The sequence below is a fragment of the Myotis brandtii genome, unplaced genomic scaffold (assembly GCF_000412655.1).
Source record: "Myotis brandtii unplaced genomic scaffold, ASM41265v1 scaffold246, whole genome shotgun sequence".
In the NCBI taxonomy this organism is placed as follows: Eukaryota; Metazoa; Chordata; class Mammalia; order Chiroptera; family Vespertilionidae; genus Myotis; species Myotis brandtii.
Window position 1 is genome coordinate 290361 of NW_005359310.1, and position 25834 is coordinate 316194.

At 51.0% G+C, this 25834-nt stretch overlaps 3 protein-coding genes across 3 annotated transcripts in view; 2 read left to right on the plus strand and 1 right to left on the minus strand.

Annotated features, from left to right (window-relative positions):
* Positions 1–3903, plus strand: part of NBEAL2 (neurobeachin-like 2) — a 36443-nt gene extending 32540 nt beyond the window's left edge. The window contains exon 54 of the mRNA XM_014540500.1: positions 3794–3903. The gene's annotated coding sequence lies outside the window, so the exon portion shown is untranslated. The remainder of the gene's footprint in view (positions 1–3793) is intronic.
* Positions 7–3110, plus strand: LOC102260108 (death domain-containing membrane protein NRADD). The gene is made up of 5 exons (XM_005867202.2): positions 7–155; positions 883–1040; positions 1981–2170; positions 2280–2401; positions 2481–3110. Exons 1-5 carry the CDS (start codon positions 151–153, stop codon positions 2798–2800), a joined length of 795 nt encoding a protein of 264 aa, XP_005867264.1. The 5' UTR covers positions 7–150; the 3' UTR covers positions 2801–3110.
* A 1098-nt stretch (positions 3904–5001) lies between the features above and the next one.
* SETD2 (SET domain containing 2) overlaps positions 5002–25834 on the minus strand; it is a 66318-nt gene continuing 45485 nt past the window's right edge. Inside the window, exons 13-21 of the mRNA XM_005867203.2 lie at positions 22838–22886; positions 21402–21585; positions 19183–19852; positions 15139–15267; positions 14030–14169; positions 10703–10814; positions 8178–8258; positions 6167–6268; positions 5002–5832 (exon numbers count right to left, since the gene is read on the minus strand). Coding sequence (XP_005867265.1) covers positions 5671–5832; positions 6167–6268; positions 8178–8258; positions 10703–10814; positions 14030–14169; positions 15139–15267; positions 19183–19852; positions 21402–21585; positions 22838–22886 — 1629 coding nt within the window. The 3' untranslated portion in view covers positions 5002–5670. The remainder of the gene's footprint in view (positions 5833–6166; positions 6269–8177; positions 8259–10702; positions 10815–14029; positions 14170–15138; positions 15268–19182; positions 19853–21401; positions 21586–22837; positions 22887–25834) is intronic.

Sequence of the window (25834 nt, forward strand, 5' to 3'; positions counted from 1 at the left end):
TCTGCGTGGGCGTGTGTTGCGGGCCCCGAGCCGGGTGCGTGGTGTGGGGCGGTAGAGGCTTCAGAGCCGCAGCCCGAGGAGGGTCAGGCGGACACAGGACCGTCCCAGGCTCACCCACCACCGGATCAGCCAGGACCCAGAGGGGCCCTCATGCGGTAAGTGACACCCACTCACCCCGACACGTGCAGGGCCCGGGCAGGCAGCCTGTGTCCCGGACCCACTTGCCAACTGCGCCCTTCGCCGGAAGCATGGCGCACGGCCTCGTGCACGGAAGTGGGTGTGGAGTCCGGGGCGGACAGGCCCGTGTGGCCTGGGGGGTTGGAGGCTTCCCCAGCCGCTTCATCCCTTTTCCAGATCCTTCCTGGAGGCGGTCCCAGCAGGATGAGCCCAGTAGGTCCCGATGGGTCCGTCCTTCAGGGTTCTGGCCTCTGGCCCATATGCCCTGTGACCTTGCTGGACCCAAAGCACCCTCGTCTCCATCCTCAGCAGGAGGCGAGGGCGGGCACACTGGAGGCAGGAGTGGGGACAGTCACTCCAGGAGTCCTAGGCACTGGGCCTGGCCTCCTGCTGAGCAGTCTGGAGCCTCCCACCAGCAATGGGCTGAGATGGGGTGGGCACCTCCCTGGTCCTTCCATGCCATCCCTGGACTCTGGTTTGCCAACCTGCCCGCCTCCCTCCTGAGCTGCACCCCGGCTCCTCTTGGCCAGCTGGGGCCAGTTCTCACCTCCACTCCGTCTGAAACGAGAGAAAACTGGTCCAGGTTGCTGAGTGGGAGTGGGAGGGTCAGCCAGCCCTGGGGGGAATCAGGACGGAGTGAGCCAGGAGAGGGACTCCCGACATCAGGCCTGTGGCGTCGCTTTCCCCCCATGTCCCTACACGTAGCGCCTGCGGCCTTAGAGAGGCCCCCCAGCTCCGTGCCTGGGCACTGCCCCTAACACTCCGACCCCTTCTCCACGAAGAGACGCAGCCCCTGGGAGCACTACCCGCTGGCAGAGCGATGCCTCACAACTCCAGCCACGGGGTCGGCATGGTCCATGGGGGTAAGCACCTCTCGATCCACGTTTTGGGCACTGGGCAGCATGGAAGTAGCCCAGGTAGGTAAGTCACACTCAAGGTCGGTCATGGGCTCTGGAGTTCTTGTCCGCGGTGCCTGCACAGGATTGTGGGAGCAGCTGGCCTCCAGGCAGAAGGAAGGAAGCAGCAGCATTTCCGTGCCTTCCAGTTCAGCTTCGTTTTGTGAAACGTGTACAAGGTGTCCTGTGCACGGAGGCCCCATGGAGACCGCCATGAGTCAAGGCAGTTGGGAAGACAGGACACATAGTTCAGGCCACAGGAGACAGAAGAGGTGCAACCAGAGGCAGAAACGGGGAAAACCAGGAGAGATCCCGGAAGCTTCCCACATAGGAGACCCCTTCCAGGCGGACAGGCGGGGAAGGCGGAACAGCAAGTGCAGGCGCCTGGGAGGCCCGGAGAAGGAAGGGCAGCTCTGGGAAGGGTGGTGAGCAAAGGGGAGGCTATGGGAGATGAGCAGGGGAAACGGCCAGTCCGCTCTGGATGCTGTGCTGTGAGCTTTTATTATAATTTTAGTTTTACCTGAAATTTACCATTCTATTCTAGGTTCTTAAATTGCATTTTTCAAAAATATATTTTTATTGATTTCAGAGAGGAAGAGGAGAGAGAGAGAGAGGGAGAGAAACATCAGTGATGAGAGAGAATCATGGATTGCCTGCCTCCTGCACACCCCCGACCGGGGATGGCGCCCACAACCCAGGCATGTGCCCTGACCGGGAATTAAACCGTGACCTCCTGATTCATAGGTTGACGCTCAACCACTGAGCCACACTGTCCAGGCATGTATGAGCTTTTGACTACAGAGGAGGGACTATATTTCAAATCTTTTGGCAGCCAAGTCTAGGTGAGGCCGCCCAGGGACCTAGCCTGGGTTCCTTGCCCCTGACCCGGTCCTTCCTTCTTCCACAGGTAAGACCTGGAAGGAGCAGGACAGGGACAGGGAAGGAGCGTGGAGAGGCGAAGCAGGCGGCCTGGCCTGCAATGCCTCCTCCCCATTCCCCCCGGAGCCTCCAGGGGCCGCAGGCAGCAGCATCCCTGTCTACTGTGCCCTCCTGGCCACCGTGGTCCTCGGTCTGCTTGCCTACGTGGCCTTCAAGTGGTAGGTGGCCTGGGGACTGCCCTGTGGGACCCCTTCCCGTCCGGACTCCCAGCCAGCTCCCCGCCTCAGTGAAGGTCGGAGCTGACTGGCAGGGCCCCTGCTCCCACAGCTGGCGCTCCCATCAACAAAGACAGCAGCTGGCCAAAGCTCGGGCTGCGGAGCTGGGCGCCCTCGACAGGGACCCGAGGCACGGGGAGAGCAGTGTCTTCCTGGACTCTCCTAGCGGCCGGGGTGAGTCCCTTTCCCTGGGGAGCAGGGGCTTAGCTCTGCCCGCCGCCCAGCCCACCTGACCCTCGTGTCTCCCACCCAGGGCCACATCCGGAGCTCGGCCGCCGGCTTTACCTCCATCTTCCTCAGCAGCAGCAAGAGGAAGTGGAGCGGCTCCTGGGAGTGTCGGGCGACCCCGACAAGGGCTGGCAGGGCCTGGCAGGCCGCCTGGGCTACCAGACGGAGGCTGTGGAGACCATGGCCCGGGGCCCGGCGCCTGCCTGCGCCCTGCTGAGGGACTGGGCTGTCCAGGGAGGCAGCGGCGCTACCCTCAGGGTGCTGGAGGACGCCCTGGCCGCCATGGGCCGTGAAGACGTGGTCCGGGTCCTGGGCCTCCCGCCTGAGGGCTGCTCTGTGGTGTGAGCCAGGCCCCCCACAGCCTGGCCTCTCGGGGTGCAGCCCTGTGCTCCCTACCACGCCCTCTCCCATGCCCTTCCTTTCATGGGCTTCCTGCCTGGGTGGGCCCAGCCTGCTCCGTTCTGGAGGGACTCAGAAGGTGCAGCCACGCCCCCACTCCCCTGGCCCCATGTCCCTCTGAGACAGAGACCAGGATCTGGGGGAGCGGGCAGGAAGGAGTGGGCCTGCCCTCCTGCTCCCTATCCCCTCCCCTTCCTTGGCCTTAACTGTTTTTCTACTTTTGTATCCATAGTAAAGGCGGCTCTGGGTTACTGTGCAGGCTCTGTCTGGCTCCGTGGGCCTGTGAGGCAGTGGGTGGCTAGGAGGCTGAGGCCCTGAGAAAGGACGGGGTCCTGAGTTATGGGAGGAACCTGGGCTGCAGGCCGTGTGCTCCCGTGCAGGAGGCGGGAGCTGTGGGGCTGGGCGCCGAGTTCGCCTCCTGCACCTGCCAGGCCCGGGCGGGGTCGTGCTAGAGCTGTTACTTTCTTAACTCCAGCCTCCTTCGCTGAGAACAGGGACGAGAATGGCAAGTTCAGCAGGTTCCCCCCACCGGAGACTCGCAGGTGGCGGCGCCCGGCACGGCGGGGAGGCTGGTCCCCAAGGGCCTCTGGGCACCTACCTCTCGAGCTAAAGGGAGAAAGGGCCACCGTTCCCAGGCCCACACTCCGGCCTCAGGAGAGGGAGGGCCAGCGAGCTTCCCTCGCTGCGGATGTGCTGTCTGCACGACCGAGGGCTGGCAGTCCCCCCACCCACCTGAGGGGCAGGTGAGGACAGGACCGCCGCAGCCCAGCCACCTGCAGCCCACGCTGTGCTCCCTCGGGGGGAGAGGCAGGCAGTGCGGTGGCCGCCTCGGGCGAGGGCTGCGGCAGCAGACAGGCCTGCCAAGGGAGGACTGACGGCTACCATCCTGGCAGCCACCCCCAAACTCTCAGGAGACGTGGGGCCGTCATGGTCCAGGGGCCCAGGGCAGGCCCCGTCCCCTGCTGAGATGGCACAGACTGAGGACCCAGCTCACCAGCTGCTGCTGCTGCTCCTGAAAAACAGCTCTCGGGGCGGCTCGACCCCCAGTCTTTCCTTCACAGGGAAGGCACTGCCTGGCCGGCCTGGCTCAGGGGCGGAGTGGTGACCTATGAACCAGGAGGTCACGGTTCAATTTGGTCAGGGCACAGGCCCGGGTTGCAGGCTGGACCCCCAGTGTGGGGCGTGCAGGAGGCAGCCCATCAATGATTCTCTCAATGTTTCTCTCTCCCTCTCCCTTCCTCTCTGAAATCAATACAAATATATTTAAAAAGAAGGGGGGGGGGGGGGGACTGAGCCACCTTCATCCTGAGATGACCCTGGGGCAGCAATAACCCAGGAGAGAAAGCAGGAAAGACCCAGCATTCCCACAGCTAGAATCAGACGAGCCCTGGGGACATCACACCCACTTCAGCAGGGAGTGGCCGCAGCTGACCACTGATTGGCTGGGCGTGAGAGTGAATCCTGCCTTGAGGGGCACGAACCGCTCTCAGTGAGCTGGCAGCCTCCATCACCACTGGGGACTGGAGCTTGAAGGTGTCCGGGGCATGTGGAAGGGAAAAGATTGTGGAAAAGCCAACAGTGGTAAACCAACAGGACTCCTTCCTCTTCAGCGGTGCACAGCCTGAGCTCTAGGAGCCCCGGTGCACCCACAGGCAGTGAGCGCTGCGCCGACCCCACCCCGACCTCAGAGCCCAGGGGCACCCACAGCAGTGAGCGCTGCACCCCGCCCCCACCCCGACCTCAGAGCCCAGGGGCACTGCTGCTGTGAGGAAGAGATGGACCAGACTCTGCAGATGGGCCAGGGCTGGCCTGAAGCCTCTGGCTCTCATTGCCCAGACAGGGGTGTGTGGGGGGTGGTCTCCTCCAGATGCCCACTCTCATCCACCTGTGCACTGCGCCCCACAACCGGGGTCCCCACCTATCCTACGTCTAGTGTCCAGGCCCAGTGCCAGGTGGACTTGTCTCTGGAGGGAAGTCCCTGCCAGGGAGGCGTCGGCCACGCCTTCGCTGAGTGACTCCGCCCCCAGCACAGCCATAGGGACTGTGAGGACAGGCCTGCGGCCAACTCCAACCTCAGGCCACTCTGGACTGCACTCCTCTCCTTTCTCCTCCAGGAACCGCAGACACAAACATGCTCAACTAGCTCGTAGGGAACACACATGCCAAGTTCTTTAATTAATTTTATTTTTTACATAAAAAGTTCAGTAAAAATTGGATAAAGTAAAGTGATTTTAAGCAGTAAATCAATCTTATCAACATAGCACAAGGCTGGCCGAAACCACAAGGCAGCCTGCTCTGGAATATTTACATGATAACAAATTAAACCTTGCAGGAGAACTTCAACCGTCCTTACAAAGTCTTCCTGTGATCCTAGCATGTAAAGGCTAAAAGCAAAACAAAAAACAAACAAAAACCAGGAAAAAACAAACAGATTATTTTCAATATATTCACATATACATTAAAATATAATACAGGTCGTCAGGGTAGAGGTGGTGGGTGGGGATGCGCATGGTCCGTGCGCCGACAGCACCGCCAAGGAGGAGACCCAGGTGTGAGAGGGGTCAGGCCTGGCCGGGGTCCGAGGGAAGCGTCTCCCTGGGCCCTGGCCTCTGATGGCCTCTAACCTCCCCCAACAGCTCACGGCCAGGGACTGCCTGCTGGAGACTGAGCTCGTTTCTGGGCTCCCAGGGGCCCTGCAGGTGTGGGTCCCGTGATGGGGCATCAGTAGCACAGGTGTGACGGAGGCGGGCAGGGAGGCCGCAGGCTCCTCGCCGAGTCTGTCCAACCTGCTCGCCGTCCTCCCGCCGGGCCCGCAGTCACTCTAGCTCCGTGTCTTCTTTGGGTCTGTAAAGGGCCCCGAACTTCTGCATGTACTTCCTGATGTACTCCCTGGTCTTGTGCTTCACGTTCTCGTTGCACTCCAGGTCCTCCGGGTTCTTGCAGTACTTCAGCTCCTTGTTCATGACGCCGTGAGTCAGCTGTCAGGACGCGGGAGAGAACAGGCCGCCATCAGAGGGGACACGACTGGAGCGAAGGCCAGCCTGCGGCCTCAGGGCCCTTCTGACCAAGACTGGGAGTTGACAAGGAGAAAGGGTGGGGCGGGCTGGTGCTGGGGCCACCAGGAGGGGCAGCTCAGCTCTGGAAGTTTCTCAGAGTCACTACACTCAGGTAGGGCCCTTCCTTCTCAAACCTTCCCTCCATTCCTGGGCACCCAGCCTGGGCATCAGGCCAGGAAAACCCACTTCCGATGGGAGAGGCCTCTTAGGAGGTCTAGTTTGCCCACAACTTGCCAGCTCACAGCGGGGAGAGTACCTTCCGAGCGAGGTGCTTGAAGTCCTCCGTGGTGGTAATTCTTCCCACTTTGCAGTCCGGTTTCCGGTAAGGGTTCAGGCACTGGACGATGAACTGGGACATCTGCAGGCAGCGGAGAGAACACACGCTCAATATCCAGGAAGGAAGAAGTCATAATGAGGTCAGCCCTGGGGGGCAGGGGAGAGGGCTCCCTGGGGTGGACTGAGCAAGCCTAGACGGGGGCCGGCAGCAGGGACTGGAGAAAGCTATCCTCTTTATGCCACTGGAATGCAGGCCCCAGGCTCAGCGAGCACAGGGCACTTCCTTAGTGTAGAGGCGCCAGCTGAGTCCTCTGGCTCCAGAAACAGCGCAGAGAGAAGGCCCAGTGCTGCCAGGGGCTGTGAGGCACAGGTGGGTCCACACTGCAGCTGCGTGGAGCAGGTGCGTTCACACTGCAGCTGCGTGGAGCAGGTGGGTCCACACTGCAGCTGCGTGGAGCAGGCGCGTCCACACTGCAGCTGCGTGGAGCAGGCGGGTCCACACTGCAGCTGCGTGGAGCAGGTGGCAGCGCAGCATGACAGCTGGCGGGGAAGGCCTTGGGCAGGACCCTCTTCGATATACAACGTCCGTGTCCTCTGAGCTCTCGGTGTCTGTCCTGCCCAGGGCTCTCAGGAGACCCAGACACAGAACCTCTGAAGTATTCATGGCACCAAGACCCCAGGGACAAAGGGAGTGAGGAGGCCAGCGAGAGCCACTTCATCAGGAGCACTGCCCAGGGCCCACCGCCCTCAAAGCTCAGTGAGCCTTCCGAGCCAGAGGACAACGCCCTATCGCACAGCAGGCACTAAGGAAGCAGCCAGCTGCTGGTTGGCTGAGCTGAAACACCAATCATTTCACAGGGATCGTGAGAGACTAAAGGGTGGCAGCGCAGCATGACAGCTGGCGGGGAAGGCCTTGGGCAGGACCCTCTTCGATATACAACGTCCGTGTCCTCTGAGCTCTCGGTGTCTGTCCTGCCCAGGGCTCTCAGGAGACCCAGACACAGAACCTCTGAAGTATTCATGGCACCAAGACCCCAGGGACAAAGGGAGTGAGGAGGCCAGCGAGAGCCACTTCATCAGGAGCACTGCCCAGGGCCCACCGCCCTCAAAGCTCAGTGAGCCTTCCGAGCCAGAGGACAACGCCCTATCGCACAGCAGGCACTAAGGAAGCAGCCAGCTGCTGGTTGGCTGAGCTGAAACACCAATCATTTCACAGGGATCGTGAGAGACTAAAGGGGTCTCTGTCTATGAGGCCTCCTGGCCCCCATACTCTCTGCCTCAATCCCTCTCCCGCTGAAAGCCCTGCACTGGTTCCCCGTGAGCCACACAGGCCGTGTGGAGCAGCGCAGGACTGCTCAGCCGCATCTCCCAATGCCCCTCCCGCCCGGGCACAGCCATGGCCACGCACAGCTCCCTGGAGACACACTGCCGGCTTTCTCCTGTACGTCCAAGGCCTGAGGGACACGCTCCCCCATCCACCTCCCTATCCGGACGCCGACACCCTCAGCGCCCTCTTCACTCAGCCGCCAGCACACCAGGGTCCCTTCAGGAAACCAGGGCGTGTTAGAACCCAGATCCCTGGCAGACCAGCTGGTGTCCTGGGGCTGGAACCCCGGGAGCAGAGCGGAGCTGCTTTCTCCGGCCCCTAAGGATCAGGCAGCCCCGTGAGGTGTCACAGAAAGAGAACCGACTGCCAGGAGGCTTGAGTTCAAGTCTCTGTGTAGCACCTGCCTCTCAGAGCCCTAGGGGTTCCTGCTCCCGCCCGCGAGGCCTGACGGTTCCTCCCCTGCCCACCTCGAGGGCTGCGTGGACGGAATCAGACAGTGGGCATGGAAGTGCTCATCACCCAAGTGCAAGGCCATGCCATGCGCCGTCACAGCGGCTGCTCAGCTGAATGGCGGAGGCGAGGGGACGAGCTGTGGGTGCTGAGGACGGGAAAGGAAAGACTGGTCTAATCAGCCACGGAGCTGAGCAGTCCCCAGCAAACCTACCTCTTTTCTGAACACTTCCTTGCTTTTCTTGGCCAGCTCGCTGGAGGTGTCTGCCTCTGCTGTCTTGGGCTTTTTTGAGGCCTAGAAACGAAGAGAAAGCAGCAACGCTGGGACGAGGTCAGACCGTGACGCCCTGCTGCTCCAGCACCTCCTCCCTCCCTTCTGGCCTCTCGGCGTTAAGGCCCGAGGCTGGAGGCTCCGGCTGAGCCCTCACCCCGACGAACCAAGTCCTAGTTCTCTGCCCTCACTCAGCGCTGCAGCCGTGATGGAGCGAAAACCGCTGGTTGTTTCAGAGCCGCGTTCTCTGCTGTGCCCGGACCACCCCGATGCCGCCGGAGCTCCACTCCCCACGCCCACGCCCAGCACTGTCCAGGCCGAAGCCCACTGAGCACCGCTTCTCCTGCTGACACGCCGGGCTCCAGGGCCACGGAGACACGTTCTGCTGACACGCCAGGCTCCAGGGCCACGGAGACACGTCTGGAGGTTCCCACACACGCGTCCTCTTCCCAGTCCTCCCACCCCCTTGGACACGCCTCCTGCCTCCTGAGGCAGCGCTGGCCAGACTGCAGGAGAGGCTCCTGGGAGGGTGGGATTCCAGTTCGGAAATGCAAAGACCAGAGGCAACTAGGATTCCGGGGGAAGAAGACAAGGGCTGTGCCCGTCAGTGAGCAGATGATGAGACACGGTGCCTGGGTCCCAAGCTGGTAAGAGGGCGACACCCCCGGGATAGTCCCTTCCAGCAGTGCCGGGGGTGGGGGGGGAGCGGTAGAGGGAGGGGGGCGGGGCTACGTCCCTCCAGCCAGCACTGCTCAGCGGTGAGCGCCAGCAGCACTGGCATTCGGAGCACCTCCATGCAAGGCCGTCACCCACACTGCCCACCACCAGCCACCCTCTCCGTGGAAATGTGGCAAATGCACTTTTCTGTGGAAGGTCACGAGCGCTCCCCGTGGAGCAGTCACTCCGACGGGCGCAGAAGCTGCAGCTGGTATGACAGGCACGTCCTGCTCCTGCTGCCACTCACAGCAGAGAACCTTTCCTTCTCCCAACCACCCCCAGCTGCGACCCCTCCACGCCCATCAGCATGAAGGTGCTGACGATGGGAGCCAGGCCTCTCACTGGGCTGGCTCCCGAGGAAGGTGGCCCTCCCTGCTCTAGGCTACAGTCAGCTTTCTCGGATTTGTTATGAAAGATCTACATAGTTTCCATTGTTTTACTTTCTTTCTGTGGCTGTGGGAGCAGATGGGGAGGGGAGGAGGGAGAGAAAGAACACACAGATCAACCTCTGTTGTCAGGAAATAAAACAACTCGACAAGCAATCTATTTTCAAATGTTCTGCTTTGGGATTTTGTGTTTACTTTTCCAGGACTAGAGAGGGTGGGTGTGCCCCACAGGAAGACCTCAGGTAGCAAGGGATCAAAAACTGCCCGAACCAACACATCCTCCAAGGTCTCTGGGAGGACAGGGCCTGAGGGAGGACAGCCAGGCCCTCACAGGAGGGCCGTGCCCACAGGAACCTGCTCCCTCTGAATGGGCTGCGCGCTGAGCAGCTGTCTGTTCTCTCTGGCCGGGGAGGGTGGGCTGTGAGAACAGTTACGGAGCACAGTCCACGGAGCACCGTCGGGAGACCAGGGGCCCGTCGAGTGCGGTGCTACTGGGACTGAGAAAGGGGCTGTTCAACGACAGGCGCCGAGAGCCAAAGGAAGTGCTCCTGGGGGGACTGACATCCACACCCCGTGGTCTGTGGTCTGCGAACGGCACGGAAATGATTTCGGACACTGGCTAACGCTCACTCAAGCCGGACACCACGCAATCCCAGGAGCCAGTCAGAGTCCAGGACAGTTTGATGGACGCGACATGAACGCCTTCAGAGACTTAAGACCAAGTGTTAGTGACCTTCCCAAATGCCCGCTGCCAGTCAGAGACCCTTCAGCCCCAGAAAAGACACGAGTGGACCAGTGGTCCCCAAACATCACAGGCGACCTCACGGGTCGGGAGCATCTAGGGTGCTGCAGGGGGTCTCGTGAAGATTCTAGAAACCCACGGGTGGGGGAGGGGAAGGCGGGCGGTGCTCTTACTTTAAAGCAGCGATGTGGGAGGGGAAGGGGGGCACTCCTGCGCATTTTATGTTTTAGTGGTTTCCCTGGCCTTTAATCCCCAGCAGCCAGTAGCATCTCCTCGACGACAACCACCAATAATCTCTCTAAATATTGTCAAACGTCCCGAGGAACAAGCCTGATCCTCACTGAGAATCCTGCCCTAAAAGGCTATGTATCCCGAGAGAGAGAAGGGAAGGAGAGCAGCTGAACAGCAATTACGGGCTCTTCTCTGCTGTTCTACAGACCACATTTCTGTGTTGTCGGCATGTCCGAGCTGCCCCTCCCCCTGCCCCCAGCATTTATTACACGTGAAATTCTCCAGAACCAATAAGGAGAACAGAACCCGAGAACAGGTGGCTACCGGCCCTACAAAACGACAAGGCACAGAATCCCAAGCGACCAGGAAACACAGGCGTCAGCCACACCCACCTTCATGGGGTTTTCATCGTATGTTGGGGTTCCCAGGTCCATCTCAGCTTCATGCTCAAGGCTGGCCTCGTCTCCTGGGCTGTCCCACGTGGGAGGGTCCCACTGAGTCTGCCTAGAAGGAGTAAGAAGAGCCCTGCTGTCATGGCCAGAACACAGAGAATTCTGGCCCAGCATCTCTGCTCACACATCCATGCAGCATCACAGCCACCAACACAGAACGAGGCAGCACCGTAAGAGACACCTTCTTTTGACATCTTCCCAGCAACGACGATTCCCTCTCCGAGAGGGCTGTTTAGCCCCCTGTTCCTCTGTAGCCAATGGTGTCAAAGAGAGCAGCACAACCGAACACCTTTGTCTCTCGCCCGGCTGTGTCCTGAAACGAAGACTCAGCGAAGCCTCAGAGGTGCCGGCAGGTCCCCGTGCAGATCACCCAGCACCTGCTCAGGACCCGGAGCGGTGGGAACGCCTGCCTTGCTTTAGGAGCCTCTGGCTGTCACTGTGCCTTCTGGTTTAAGGACTGACAGCATGGAAAAGACCTACAGGCTAAAGACTGGTGCCCAAGTCTGAAAATATCTTCAACTGACTGCAAAAAGAAGGGTTCAACCCGTGTATGTTTGTAGTTGTTTTGAAAATAAGTAGACAAAGATTTTTTTTAAAGCTAGATCTGCGAGGCAACAACTGAAGTGAGGGAATTCACGTTCAGAAGTCAGTTCCCACAGGGAATGCTTTACGGGGAATCACTTCATATGTGAACAGCCTGAGACGCTGTAACGTTTCTGCCAGGCGGCTCTGCCACTGCAATCTCTGCTTTCACCCCCACCATTCAGCCAGCAACACGAGAGGCACCTGATGTCATCAGTGTTCAGGTGACTGTGAAAACAGGCTTACCTCTGACCAACGCAACTTTTCTTTTTTAAATGGGCTCAGCTCTGGCCAGTGTGGCTCAGTGGATAGAGCCTCAGCCTGTGGACCATAGGGTCCTGGGTTCGATTCCGGTCAAGGGCACGTACCTGGGTTGCAGGCTCCTCCCCAGCCTGGGCCCTGGGAGGGGCTCATACAGGAGGCAACCAACCCATGTGTTTCTCTCACATCGATGTTTCTCTCTGTCTTTCCCTCTCTTTTCCACTCTCCCTAAAAATCAACTGAAAAATATCCTCAGGTGAGAATTAACCAAAAATAAAAAGTAAAAAATAAAAAATCAGGCTCAAGGCCAGCTGGCGTGACTCAGTGGCTGAACATTCACCTATGAACCAGGAGGTCATGGTTCAATTCCCGGTCAGGGCACATGCCCAGGTTGCAGGCTCCATCCCCGGTGTGGAGCGTGCAGGAGACAGCTGACAATGGTTCTCTTTCATCATTGATGTTTCTCTCTCCCCCTCTCCCTTCCTCTCTGAAATCAATAGAAATATATTTAAAAAAAAAAAAAATGACCTCAAGATTTCTACTGTAATCGAAGAACCACCAGCAGCTGTGGCTTTATTATGGAAAGTGAACAGAGAGAGAAGTATGATGCTCAGATGCTAGCTAAGGAAAACTTAGGAAAAACTTGGAAAAAGTACCATGTAAATAAGAAATATAAGCTTTTTCTTTTTTGAAAAGTGATAGTACATTAAAAAGTTTGCTTTGATATTGAAAAACAAAGTTCTGATAAAATTTGCAAACAATGGTTTTTAAAATCACTATATTTTCAGTTAATAATATAATGAAGGCTTCTTTTATAGAAGTATTTTATAGGAAAAACAAAGGCCTTTCTAAAGAGAAAACATAAAGGGAAAATATTTGTATGAAAATTTTAAACTTCCTTATGTCACAAGATACTACAAACAAAAATATACTTGCAACACCTTTGATAAAAAGACAAAAAAGGATAGAAGACCAAAACAAACAGTTCACAAAAGGTACAAACTGCCAATAATCTAATGAAGACAAGACGCTCCATCTCAGTAAAAACTGTAAATGAAAATAAGATTTCTCACCTAATAACACACAAGATTAAAAGAACCCACACGATGAAAAAGGCCCCTCTTTACTTTTTTGGGAGTCTAAGTTGGTACAAATAATTTTTTTAATGGTCGTCTACTTATCAATTTAAAATGTGTAACTAAAAAGAGAAAAAAGGAACTAAAATGTATATTTCTTTTCACCAACAATTCCACTTCTAAGAATCTAACTGAAGAAGGTACTAAGGTGAGTGTTTAAGGACGCCCAGGGTTAGCGTTACATATAAAATAGTGAAAACCCATCAATCAGGGTGGGTTTAAATAAAATTTGGTGAGGCCATACAAGAGAGCAGGGGTTGGCAAACTTTTTTCTATAAGGAATCAGAGTAAATATCTTTGGCCTCGTGGTCTCTGCAATCACTGTTCTACTCTGCCATTGTAGTATAGAAGCAACCACAGACAATTCCTAAATAAGTGGGTGTGGCTGTGATCCCAAAAAACTTTATTTGCAAAAATAAGTGGGCCATAGATGCATGGTTTGCTAACCCCTGCAACAAAATATAAGCAAGCATTAAAAACAATGTAGTTGCAAATTATAAACCAGGCACCCAAACAATTCATACAGATTATATACTGATGAGTGCAACCACACACACTCAGAGAAAACACAAATTCACAGCTGTCTTGTCTAAAATACATTTTTTTTAATTTCTAAAAAAAAGATACATTTTTTTTTTATATAGCAGGCGTCATCAAACTATGGCTCAGAGACCAAATCTGGCCCATTGCTTATTTTTGTAAAGTTTTATTGGAACAAAGACATGCCCATTCATTTATGTATTATCATAGCTGCTTATACAACAATGGCAGAATTGTGTAGTCATGACAGAGGGCCAGCAACGCCTAAAATATTTATCATCTGGTCTTTTTTTTTTAATCCTCATTGAGGATTTTTTTCATAATTTTTTTTTTTTTTTTGAGAGAATGGAGTGAAGGGAGGAGGGAGAGGAGAGACAGAGAGAGAAAAAAACATGGATGTGAGAGAGACATCGATTGGCTGTCTACCACATGTGCCCCGACCAGGGCCAGGGATCCTGCCTGCAACAGAGGGAGCCTACATGCCCTTGACCGGAAATCGAACCCACAACCCTTCGTTCCAAGGGCTGATGATCTAACCACTGAGCAACACCGGCCAGGGCTGGTCTGGTTTTTTACAGAAGACGTCTGCCCATGACCCCTGACCCCTGATATCTACGCTAATGAAGTCGTTACCATTTTTTAAAAACCCCTTTGTTTTCTCCAAAAGAGCTTTGCAGATCAAAAATACACCAAAACACCTGAAAAGGACCAAAGCCTACGGTCCATCAGACACCCAGCAGCCCCTCACCTTGTGATGACGTGGTAGTAATAAATCTTCCCCTCAGGGTCGCGGGCCGTCTTCCAGTTGGGAGGCAAGACGATGGTTTTTGGTTTTGGAGGGGAGGGAGGCGGCAGGTCCAGGAGATTATTTGTCACAACCATTTCAGGCTGAAAAACACACACATGCACATGAGAACAGCTTTTCCAGCTTTATCTTTGCTTGAGCAGTTAAAGAGGAACCTGACATCGAGGCTAAAATAAAACGTTTCCTCTTTTCAGTGAATGTGGGTCTTTGAGATTGCTGCTTTGTGCATACCCCCCTTCATCTCTACTTTATGTAGCTGCTATTTATTTATTTATTTTTTTGGCGTTGCTTAAGTTCCAGCTCTTCCATTCCTGCAGTCCTTTATCTGGCCTCTTTTCCCCAAGCTTTGGTGTCACTTAATATTGCATGTCATTCAATATTTAATAAATTATTAGTCCTTCCCCCACCTGGGAATGATTCTTTCCCCCAAACTCTTCATCTGTACCTTTCATGATAGTAAATATCATTCATCGTGATCCTCAACTCTTAGAATATCAACTTCTAATAATAGGAATGCAACGTTCTATTTGTGTTAAGAATGCTAAGGAGGGCCAGCGCGTACCAAGCCCCAACTCCTGCTGTGAGTGCTCACTGACTTCCTCCCTGCAGCCTGGGTCCCTCTCCACTTCCCTGCCTGTCTACAGCCCCCAGCACTCGCCAGGTCGTTCAAGAGCCGTCGTCAGACCTGCTATTCTGATCATGTGAATCTGTTAGTTTCTCAGCTGCTTCCAAGACCAGCTTCCTGTTTCCCATTTCATCCCAAAACAGCCCTTCATCAAGGTTTCACCGTATCCTTCTACAGATGGTGAATACCAAAAGCTCCCCTCAGTACACAGTGCACAGCATTCAATTCTACACTATACTAGTTCATGATGTCTAGTATAGTATCCTACAGCATCACAAATAATAGCTGGCCTAAAAAAGTATTACTTCAGAAATTCATAGCAAAGTATAAAAATATAAGGTCAGTCAGTTTAAGTTACAAATTAAAAAAACAAAAATAAAAGCCAAACCAAAACAACGAGCGTTTTGTCGGCCGGAAGATTTCTTACTGGCTGTAAGGGCGGAGGCTGCCCTGGTGCCACGACCGTGGTCACGGCGGCGGCTGGCTGGACCACCACTCCTGGCGCTGAGAAGAGCTGCTGGCCCGGGAGGTACTGCAGGCTCGGCTGGGCATAACTCTGAAAGATAAAATGCAGAAACGCATGATGTCTACTTCTCTAGCTCCAATAAAGCAGCAATTAACACCCACGTTGGCATCATCTTCCACGTAGAGGTACAGTGTCAACAAGTAAAGGGAAAGCAAATACTTTCCAGGGTTCTATGGTATCTCCCCAAATCAGCTGGCAATCGTGCGCTAATGCCAGAGCCAAAACCAACAACAGCAATAAGAAGGGAAAACCGGTTTATAATATCACTGAAATAACACAAAGATGCATACACTTGTGAGATATATTTCAATAGCATGTGCCTGTCAAATCTCCCCATTGGCTGCGGGGAAAGCTGTAGGAAATGACTATCCCCTTCAGGGAACGTGAAATTACACAAAAGCTAACTTCGCAAACATAAACACAGTCTTGAAATGTCTTCAAGCTCGGCTGGTGTGGCTCAGTGGTTGAGCGTCGACCTATGAACTGGGAGGTCACAGTTTAATTCCCGGTCAGGGCACATGCCTGGGTGCAGGAGGCAGCTGATCAATGATTCTCTCTCACCATTGGTGTTTCTATTTCTCCCTCAGCTTCCTCTCTGAAATCAATAAAAATATATTATTAAAAGAAAAAAAGAAATATCTTCAAAATGTGATTTGCAATGGGAGTTAACAAGAGAAAACTAAGGTCCAGTATGTTATAGAGGCAAAAACATAATTGTTCTTCCCCCACTACTAGAGGGGGGAAAAATCACTATTACTTTATATCTGAGTCACCTGACTTTATAACATAAAAAATTATAGTCTAAGCACTCAATTTTTTTTTTTGAGATGTGATTCAGTATAACTTTGGAAGGTCACTCATTAATGTCACAAAACCACTATAAATCATGTGGCCTCAGTTAAAACTGAGCTTTTTATATTTAATAAGCAACTGTGACAAAAAGTGACATGGGCACCTTCCAATAACACATCTACTTCAAATGTCAAAAATATCATATATGCACACATACAAATTTATATCGTATCACATAATCCTTCACTGTCAAAGCTATCACATCTATACACTCAGTCCCCTCCTGTTATGGCTGATACGAGGCTCGACGGACACAGACGGACACGGACGGACGCCGACCTCCAGGCCACACAGAGGGAGGGGACCGGGACGAGCTGCACCCGACAGCTCACTAATGGCACATTCTCTCAGTATTACTATGGTAACTGTTTGAGTAGTAACTATAATTACACCTTCGAGGTAAACGGTGCTTTAAATCTATCATTATTAATTCATCATCTCATGCAAACCTCAACCACTCTGAGGCATTCAGCTCATGTTATAGACAAGAAAACTAAAACTGAAGAATCTAAGTGCCTGTCTTCAGGACACACAATAAATAATGGCTTAGGACTCACAACACACACTCACAACATGCTCTACGCCACTCATTACCCAAAGCCCAACATCATCTCTGCTCAGCTCAGCTCAGGGAAGGGAAGGGTGGTCTGAATCATCCTCATCCATTTATCTACGACTCAGCACACAGAGTGGGTTAGGGAGTCAACAGATGACGTCTTGGTAGGAGCAGCCTGGAAAACTGGGAACAAGTAAAACTGCGACACTCGAATCGTACGGCTACTTCTGATGAACCCTAGAGAGGCCTTCTGCTCACTGGGATGGAAAAACCCCAGATTCTATTCTATCAGAACCACCAGGTGACCAGCGAGCATTCTGCTGCGGCGTCTCTGCAGGACTCAGGGCTGCTGCTCAGACCTAACAGCCAGGTTAGGACACACGTCAGACAGGAGTGGGACAGAGCGGAGGTTTCCTTTACTTGTGATACGTCTTCTCAGGGAAAAACTCAAAAATAATGTCTTGGTCCAAGAAAGAATAGGGCAAGACAGAAGGCAGGATCTAAGAAACTTGTTTAAGGTCCCTAAACGTTGTGTAAAATCAATACCTAATAACCAATAATGGACACTTTCTTACTACCCTTATTTAAGCACTTTAGCATTCATTTTAAGCCAACATGAAAGAAAAAAAAAATACACAAAACTAAGTATAAGAATGTTCAGTGCCCTGGCCGGTTTGGCTCAGTGGATAGAGTGTTGGCCTGCGGACTGAAGGGTCACGGGTTCGATTCCGGTCAAGGGCACATGCCCAGGTTGCGGGCTCAATCCCCAGTGGGGGTCGTGCGGGAGGCAGCCGGTCGATGATTGTCTCTCATCATTGATGTTTCTATATCTCTCTCTCCCTCTCCCTTCCTCTCTGAAGTCAATAAAAATATAAAAAAAAAAAATGTTCATTACAGTGCTATTTATAATTATGAAAAAGAGCTTTCAACTTAAATGACTGCCCCAGAAAAATAGATTGAAAATGATCTTATAAGCAAATGAAGTATTATATAGCCATTAACATGTATGCATATACATATGTGTGTATGTATGTATATACATACAAAAAATCCAAAATTTGGAAAAATGGTTAAGAATAATGTTAAGTAGAAAAAATGGGATAAAAAAACTTCAGATCTTTAAAGTTACACGTATATAAAAATATATAATCGTGGGCAAAGAGATCATAAAAATGAAACTAGTTCATATAGTTAAGGCTTTAGGAATTAAAGGAGGACATTTTTGTCATGACTTTTGGAACTGAATTTGGATACAGCTTCAGCTCAGTAACACTAGCAGAAGTGAACATCACTGGTCAATACTGAATAATGTGCAGGAAACATCCGGAGTCTCTGCTATCCACATTCTCCTTTGGGGACAATGAAGAGTGATGGGGGGGGAGACAGACAGACATAGGAATGTGGTAAGAACGATGCTTTATACATTCTCCTTTTAATTTTAACGCTTAAAATGTATCGCTTGTTTTATAAGAAAAAGAAATGATTTAAAAACATAAAACAATACATTTTAAAATATAAAGTCAGTACACTCTTAGTTTTTAAACGTAACAATAGTTTCCTACCATAGTAATATCCTTAGGCTCAGTGCATTAGAGTCACTCTGGCAAACTTCTTACTGATAAACATGTAGGGTTATAGGAAATAATAGACAAGATGGGTCTAGAAGAAGAAAGGGCAAGCCATGTACTAATTCAGGTATCAGGACAGAGGGGCTCCTTCGTAGGGATACAGATGAGTAAATTGTATACAAGTCACTGCCTATAAACAAAAGGAGAGGAGAAATCCAAAAGTCATTTTGCCCTGGCCAGTGTGCTCAGTGGTTAGAGTGCACCAAAGGGTGGCGGTTTCGACTCCCGGTCAAGGCTCATACCTAGGTTCCATCCCCAGCCCCAGTTGGGGCTTGTGCAAGAGACAACCAACCAGCGAGGTTCAGTGGCTGAGCGTCGACCTATGAACCAGGAAGGCGTGGTTCAATTCCTGGTCACGGCACATGCCTGGGTTGCAGGCTCGATCCCCAGTGTGGGGCCTGCAGGAGGCAGCTGATCAATGATTCTCTCTCATCATTAATTTCTTCTCTCCCTCTCTGCAAAATAAAATAAAGTAAAGTAAAGTAAAAGGAAGCAATGGAAAAAATGTCCTTGGTGAGAATGAAGAAAGCCCCTCTCCCGCATGTGCTTGGGGAGGCCAGCTGGCACGCTGTGAACAGCCCTGCTGAGAGGCCAGTAAACAACGAGGTGAGTGAGCTTGAGAGTGACTCCTGCAGCCCCAGTGGGTCCGCCGATGACTGAGCCCTGGTTGATGTAAATTCATGGAGATGCTGAGCCAGAATCACCCTGCCCGTGCTCTGAATCTCTGGCCACAGAAACGTCAGATATTACTTGTCGTCTTACGCAGCTAAGTTTTAGAGTAATTTGTTATGCAATACATAATTAGTATTGGTCAATATATAGAAGTGATCAATGCCAGGATTTCCCCATGTATCAGTTTAGTATCCCATAAGCACACTGTAAGACAAGAGAGGTTCCAGCATTAGTCACCTGTACAATCGGTGGCGTTGTCTGTGAATAGGGTGATGTCACACCATAGACGGTTGGACACGTCTGTCCTTGGTAATAGATGCTTGGCTGCGACTGTGCGGGCGTCGAGTACGGCTGCTGCACACTGACAGGCTGTTGGCTGGAATCCCAAACACCGTAGTTCTGTCCCTGGACTGGGCCCGCGGCCGGCACAGGCAAGACGGTGACGCTGGAGTCCTGGTGTACCACACCTTCACTTTGGGCCACATACTGTGAACTGGAAACTTCCACAGGGGCTGTCACATGTGGCACCACTGGCACAGGTGGAGGGGCAGCCAGGGGCTCTGCAGAATGTCCCACCAAGGGCTGAGAATGGTCGTAAGGAGCAGGAGAGCACACAGGGTCCAGGCTGGGGGTGGGGAGGAGCACCTTCCCAGCATTGGGGTTGCTGGGGTCCACATAGGCCTGCATGGGGTACCCTGGTGGGTAGCCGGCAAAGGGGTGATGGGGGGCACTGTAGCCAAGAGAGTCGTAGGGCAGTGGAGATGCCATTCCCAGGTTCTGCATCTGCTGCTGCTGTTTCTGAGCCTCCCGCTGAGCCACCTCTTGCTCAAACAACTTCCGACGCTCCTCCGTAGAAAGCTTATTGCGGTCTTTTCGTACTTTCTTTTTAGAAGTTGGTGTATCATATCTAGAAAAAAAAGAATAAGAGCATCACAAAATGTTGTTCCCTGGATTATAGACAAAATCAAAGCACTGAGTGTTGTGTCACTCAATACTAAATCATTAATTACACCAACTCCAATTTGGCAATGGTTAAAAATCACACTCAAAATTACTTAAGGAGTCTTGCAAATAGAAGAGAAGCCCAAGGAAACAGACACATAGATTGAAAAAAACAAGTTTGTCATATTCTAAATTTCTAGCTTTTCAAATTAAAGATACATATAGCACCCTAAATAGATTCTTCTTTATAGTTGGGGACAGATCTATAACCACACATTCTGAAATTAAAATACACTAATAAAAGATAAATATAAAGAATAAAAGATAAAGAATGACATGTTTGGCCACACATATTTATAACAAATACCAACAAAGGATGAATATAAACACATGAAAGAATAGAGTTATGTTCATATACTCTTCTCTGTGCAATACCAAGTATATGTTACTGCTAAGCTAGGAAAGAATTTCTTAAAACACAGTAAGCACTAACCAAACATAAAGGAAACATACAGTACATAATAGACTTAATTAAACCATAATGAACAAATTCTGTATATCATAAGTACAAAATGAACCCAACACAAGGCATAAACTAGGGAAAAAATACTTGCAAAAATTATCAGTAAAACATAATTATATTTAGAATGTAGTATATAAAAAACTCCTAACAGCCAGTGTTGCTCAGTGGTTGAGCGTTGACCCATGAACCAGGAGGGCACTGGTTCGATTCCTGGACAGGGCACATGCCCAGGGCTGCCAGTAGGAGGCAGCCAATCATCATTTCTTTCTCATTGATGTTTCCATTTTTCTATCCCTCTCCCTTCCTCTCTCTTTGAAATCAATAAAAACATATTAAAAACAAACAAACAAAAAACCTCCCAATACTTAAAAAGACAAATAATAAATGAATAAAACATATAAAGATGCTTCACAGAAGAGGAAACAGAAATGGCCAATAAATACACGACAAGACGTTCCATCTCTTTAGTGGTCAGGGGAATGTAAAGTAAAATCATGATGAGCTGCTATCACACACCCAGAGAGCCCACAACTGAAAACCCTGACAACTGCTACGTGAATGCAAATCTAACATTTAAAGGAACTTCTCCGGATAAGTGTTCTCTAGTCCCTCGTGGTGATCAGATGGCCTTTCCCTACGAGCATGACAGAGCCTCGGGCACAGGATCCATCAGCACTCTGACTCGTGGGGCGCAGTCACTAGGGAAGCTCTGACAAGAACCACCGCTACCTCTGAGGAGCTATCCCCCCCCCCCGCCCCGCCCCTTAGAGAACAAGTCTTTGGCTCCTCAAATAGGATTTGAATGTTATCAAGTGGAAAACACTCAAGAACCAAAAACCTATTCTTAGTCTTCACAGCTAATACTAGTATCAAGAGACTGTCTCCACATTTCCTGGTGAAGTTTTATACTCACTCATCAAGAGGATATACTTATTCCAAAAGCCCTTGGGGTCCAAAACCAGGTGTGACCTGAGCACCTTTTGCCACTCACCTGTCCTCTGGCCTTTTTGTCCCTCGCTCGTAGGCAGAGGAGGGCGGTGAGAGGGAGCCCCTTCGTTTCCTTTTCTCTTTACTCTGAGTCTGCTTGTCTGTGTCTCTCTCTCTTGACCGGTTAGGAGTCTTTGGGGCAGCGGTTTGATCTCTGAAGACAGCAGCATCCCTTCCTCGCTCAGTTACTAAGGGAAAAAGGATGAAAAAAAATTTACTTGGTAGACTTTTCTCCATCATGATGCATCAACCGTGTAATAAAATTTCTATCCAACAAATGAGCCCGTGGACTCCTCCCTCATGTCCGTCCTGGATTTGGACGAGACACAGGCCTGTGTGTGAGTGCACTGTGCTTCCCGAAAGCCTCTTCTGCGATGCCCTCTTCTACTTTCCCCACCAACGTGTCGTCCGCGCCTTCAGCAGCCTTCACAAGTTCCGTGGACACGGCACACAAGACGCTCCCATGACCTTTAGCAAGGCAGTCTGCCTGTCAGTTCAAAATGTGAACGCCGCCCTAACCGGTTTGGCTCAGTGGATAGAGCGTCGGCCTGCGGACTCAAGGGTCCCAGGTTCGATTCCGGTCAAGGGCATGTACCTGGGTTGCAGGCACATACCCAGTAGGGGCTGTGCAAGAGGCAGCTGATCGGTGTTTCTCTCTCATCGATGTTTCTAACTCTCTATCCCTCTCCCTTCCCCTCTATAAAAAAATCAATAAAATATATTTTAAAAAGAAAATGTGAACGCCATCCACTGCCCCTGTAACTCTGCATATTTACAATTTGCAGAAGAGCAGCCTGGCATAAAAACCTCAACAGGAAATGTCTCTTTAATTAAAAAAAGGATTAGACAACTTTTATCAAACCAATGTAAGAATCTTTAGCCCTGGCTGGTTTTGCTCAGTGGATAGAGCATCAGCCTGCAGACTGAAGGGTCCCAGGTTCAGTTCTGGTCAAGGGCACATGCCTGGGTTGCGGGCTCAATCCCCAGTGGGGAGCGGGCAGGAGGCAGCCGATTGATAATTCTCTCTCATCATTGATGTTTCTCTCTCTCTTTCTCTCTCTCTCTCCCTCTCCCTCTCCCTCTCCCTTCTATATATATGTATATATATGTATGTATGTGTGTATATATATGTATATATATGTATGTATGTATATATAAAGAATGTCTGATCTAAAGGAACCAATGCATGGAAGAAAGACTACTAAAGGCCATGATTTCAAGGAAACCAACAACAAAGATAATACAAAGAGACATCTCCTTTGGCAAAAATTTACTAAGAAAGCGTAAAATTACAAGTTTCCAAACCTTTACACCAAATATCCCATTTACCTAACTACAAACTGTCTGGTTTCAAAAACAAAACTACTCAAGTTCTTATCGGTTACCTCTGCATATTCCAAAGAGTGTCTGCAAAGCTACAGAGGGTCTCTGAGTACTTACCTGTGCTCTCCTTTTCCGTCTGACTTTTCTTTGGAATTCGATAGACCTCCTGCAAAAAATACACCAAAAGGAGGCTGTCAGTGTGGGCTGGAAATGGTGACTGCTTTGAAGCACAGTGATTTTACATGGCAACAAAGTTAGTAACTATATGAAAAACACTTCAGAAACAGTACGTGTGAAGACAATTCCTGCTATTTAGCACATTTTTCTATAAATGCAAAATCAACTTGGCTGGTGGCCAAATGTAGTATCTACTTCCACACTGTTGTCCTTAGAAAAGGAAAGATGACCGGCTGGCTCTGCTCCGGCTGATTCCCAGTCAAGGGCACATCCTGGGTTGCAGGTTCATCCCCCGCTGGGCCAGGGCGCGTGCAGGAGGCAACCAATCAGTGTGCCTCTCTCACATCTCTCACATCGACGTTTCTCTCCTCTCTCTCCCTCTCCCTCTTTCTCTCTGCCTCCCTCTCTTCCACTCTCTAAAAATCAATGAAAAAAATATCCTTGGGGGAGAATTAAAAAAAAAGGAAAGAAACACAGATCATTGTTGCTCTTGAAATAGCACCAAAATTGTTCCTGAGAAACGTAAAGTGTGCTTCGAGGCCTGAAGATACCTCTCCTGCTACATGAATCGAAGGCCCAGAACCAGCTGTTCTCCGACAGTCCCTCACTGTCCTGGTCCATCAAGTAGCTCTTGGGCACAACCCTTCTTACCAGTCACCTTGTTAAGTGGGAAAACGACAAACCCACATATTCTCAATGGCACATCATATGATACCTTCCCTTTAGAATCATCTCATAATATTGAACATATCTATATGACCTGGTAATTCATTTTTAAAGGAATTGTACTCCTAAAAAAAATAATCAAAGAACTCTCCCCCCTTTGATGGTTGATTCTAGTGATATTTGCAGAAAATGAGAAATAACCCAAATGACAAAAAATTGAGGAGGGGTCAAGATGCACTACTAGATTGCCACTAAACGTGACCAACGTGGACCACACGGATCGGAGAACTCTGCGCTGAGAGTCTCGGCCTGCCTGCACAAGTGGGCCATTCCAGGAAACGCTCATTGAATCTAAAACTATGAGCATGGGTCCAGGCGTCTGTATTTTAAGAAGCTCCCGGATGGTCTGGATGCCCCGAGAAGGTTGAGAACCACTGAGCTACTGGCCTCTTACCGCCCTCACTCACTACTCACAAGAGACTCCGAGAGAAAGAACTACGCATGAAGCACCCTGTCCTCAGCTCAGAGCCTCTGGCCCCGGGGCTGCCTTTGCTTGGAGAGAGGCCACGTCCCATCGGCCCCTGCAGGAGCTTGGCATTGCCCAGTGTCAGTGTCCACCTGAAACACCGAGTCAGGGACCAAGACAGGAGAACAGAGCCGACACTCCTGGCGCTGTCTGATCCCGCCTTCCCCTTCTCAGAGGGGTTACCAAACTTAAAGCCACTCATCAGCACCTGCCCACACGACAGGGAAAAACAGGTATCCTACCAGCGATGGCATTCCAAAAGATAACACGACTATTCATGAAAGGTGGTAGAACAGATATACCAAGGGATGTCTGTGTTAACTAAGAATAGCACTATCTTAACCTACTTAGCTTCTTTTACATGAGGTTTTGGCATTACAAGCATTTATAGTCATTCGTTATACAGATCTCGAGGTGGGGACCCAGTCTGTGGTGGCCATTAAGTACCAGAGGAGGATACGCTTCTCAAAGATACAGTCTATTATTTTATGTTTTTATTGATTATTATTTTTTGAGTGAGAAAAGGAGAGGGAGGGAGGAGGAGAGGGAAAGAGGAAGAGAGGGATAAAGGGAGGGAGAGAGGGAGAGAGGGGGAGAGGGAGAGAGGAAGGGGGAGAGGGAGAGAGGAAGGGGGAAAGGGAGAGAAGCGGGAGAGGGAGAGGGAGAGAGAGATTGACCCATTGCGCCTCCCATATGAACCCTAACCAGGTATCAACCAGAAACTTGGGCATGTGTCCTGACTGGCAATCAAACCAGCAACTTTTCGGTGCATGGAATGACGCTCAACCAACTGAGCCACACCTTCCAGGGCTCAAAGATACTTTTTTTTTTTTTTAATATATTTTATTGATTTTTTACAGAGAGGAAGGGAGAGAGATAGAGAGTTAGAAACATCGATGAGAGAGAAACATCGATCAGCTGCCTCTTGCACATCTCCCACTGGGGATGTGCCCGCAACCCAGGTACATGCCCTTGACCGGAATCGAACCCGGGACCTTTCAGTCCGCAGGCTGATGCTCTATCCACTGAGCCAAACCGGTTTCGGCAAAGATACATTCTTAATTCCATTCAAAAGTCTATAGCAATTGCTAAGTAGAAAGTGTATTTCGATGTTCACAAAGTGGATGACTAGTGGACAAGAGCAACTGATCAGAGAGTCGTGTGTGCCTAACACCATGCAGAACAAGTTCTATCAATATACACCTAAGACTTACAGTTACTAGCTTGGTCCTCCTTTACATGTAGTCAAAACTGCATATAAAATTTATTTTATTTTTTGGTAATCTTCACAGGAAGATTATTTTCCATTGATTTTTTTAGAGAGAGTGGAAGGGGGGGGGGGCACAGAAAGAGAGAGAAACATTGACATGAGACACAATTGGTTGCCTCCCGGACTGGGGCCGGAACTGACCCTGCAGTGGAGGTTCTGTGCCCTTGACCAGAATCAAACCTGAGACGCTTTAGTCCTGGGCCGACGCTCTATCCACTGAGCCCAAGTGGCTAGGGCATCACAATAAAATTAAAAGCAGAAACTCAGACTATTTGCTTTGGAGCCTGAAAATGCACTAAGTTTCCCCAAAGTCCCGCCGTACTGAGAACAGGAGGAAGCAGTCATGGGAAAGCACTGAGCGCTTGGTCTGGTGAATAGGCAGCAGCAGCACCTACATGCCTGGAAGTCTGTCTGGAATAATGTCATGCCCACAGGCTACTGAATCCCCTGCAGAAAGTATCTATCGGAGTTGGCT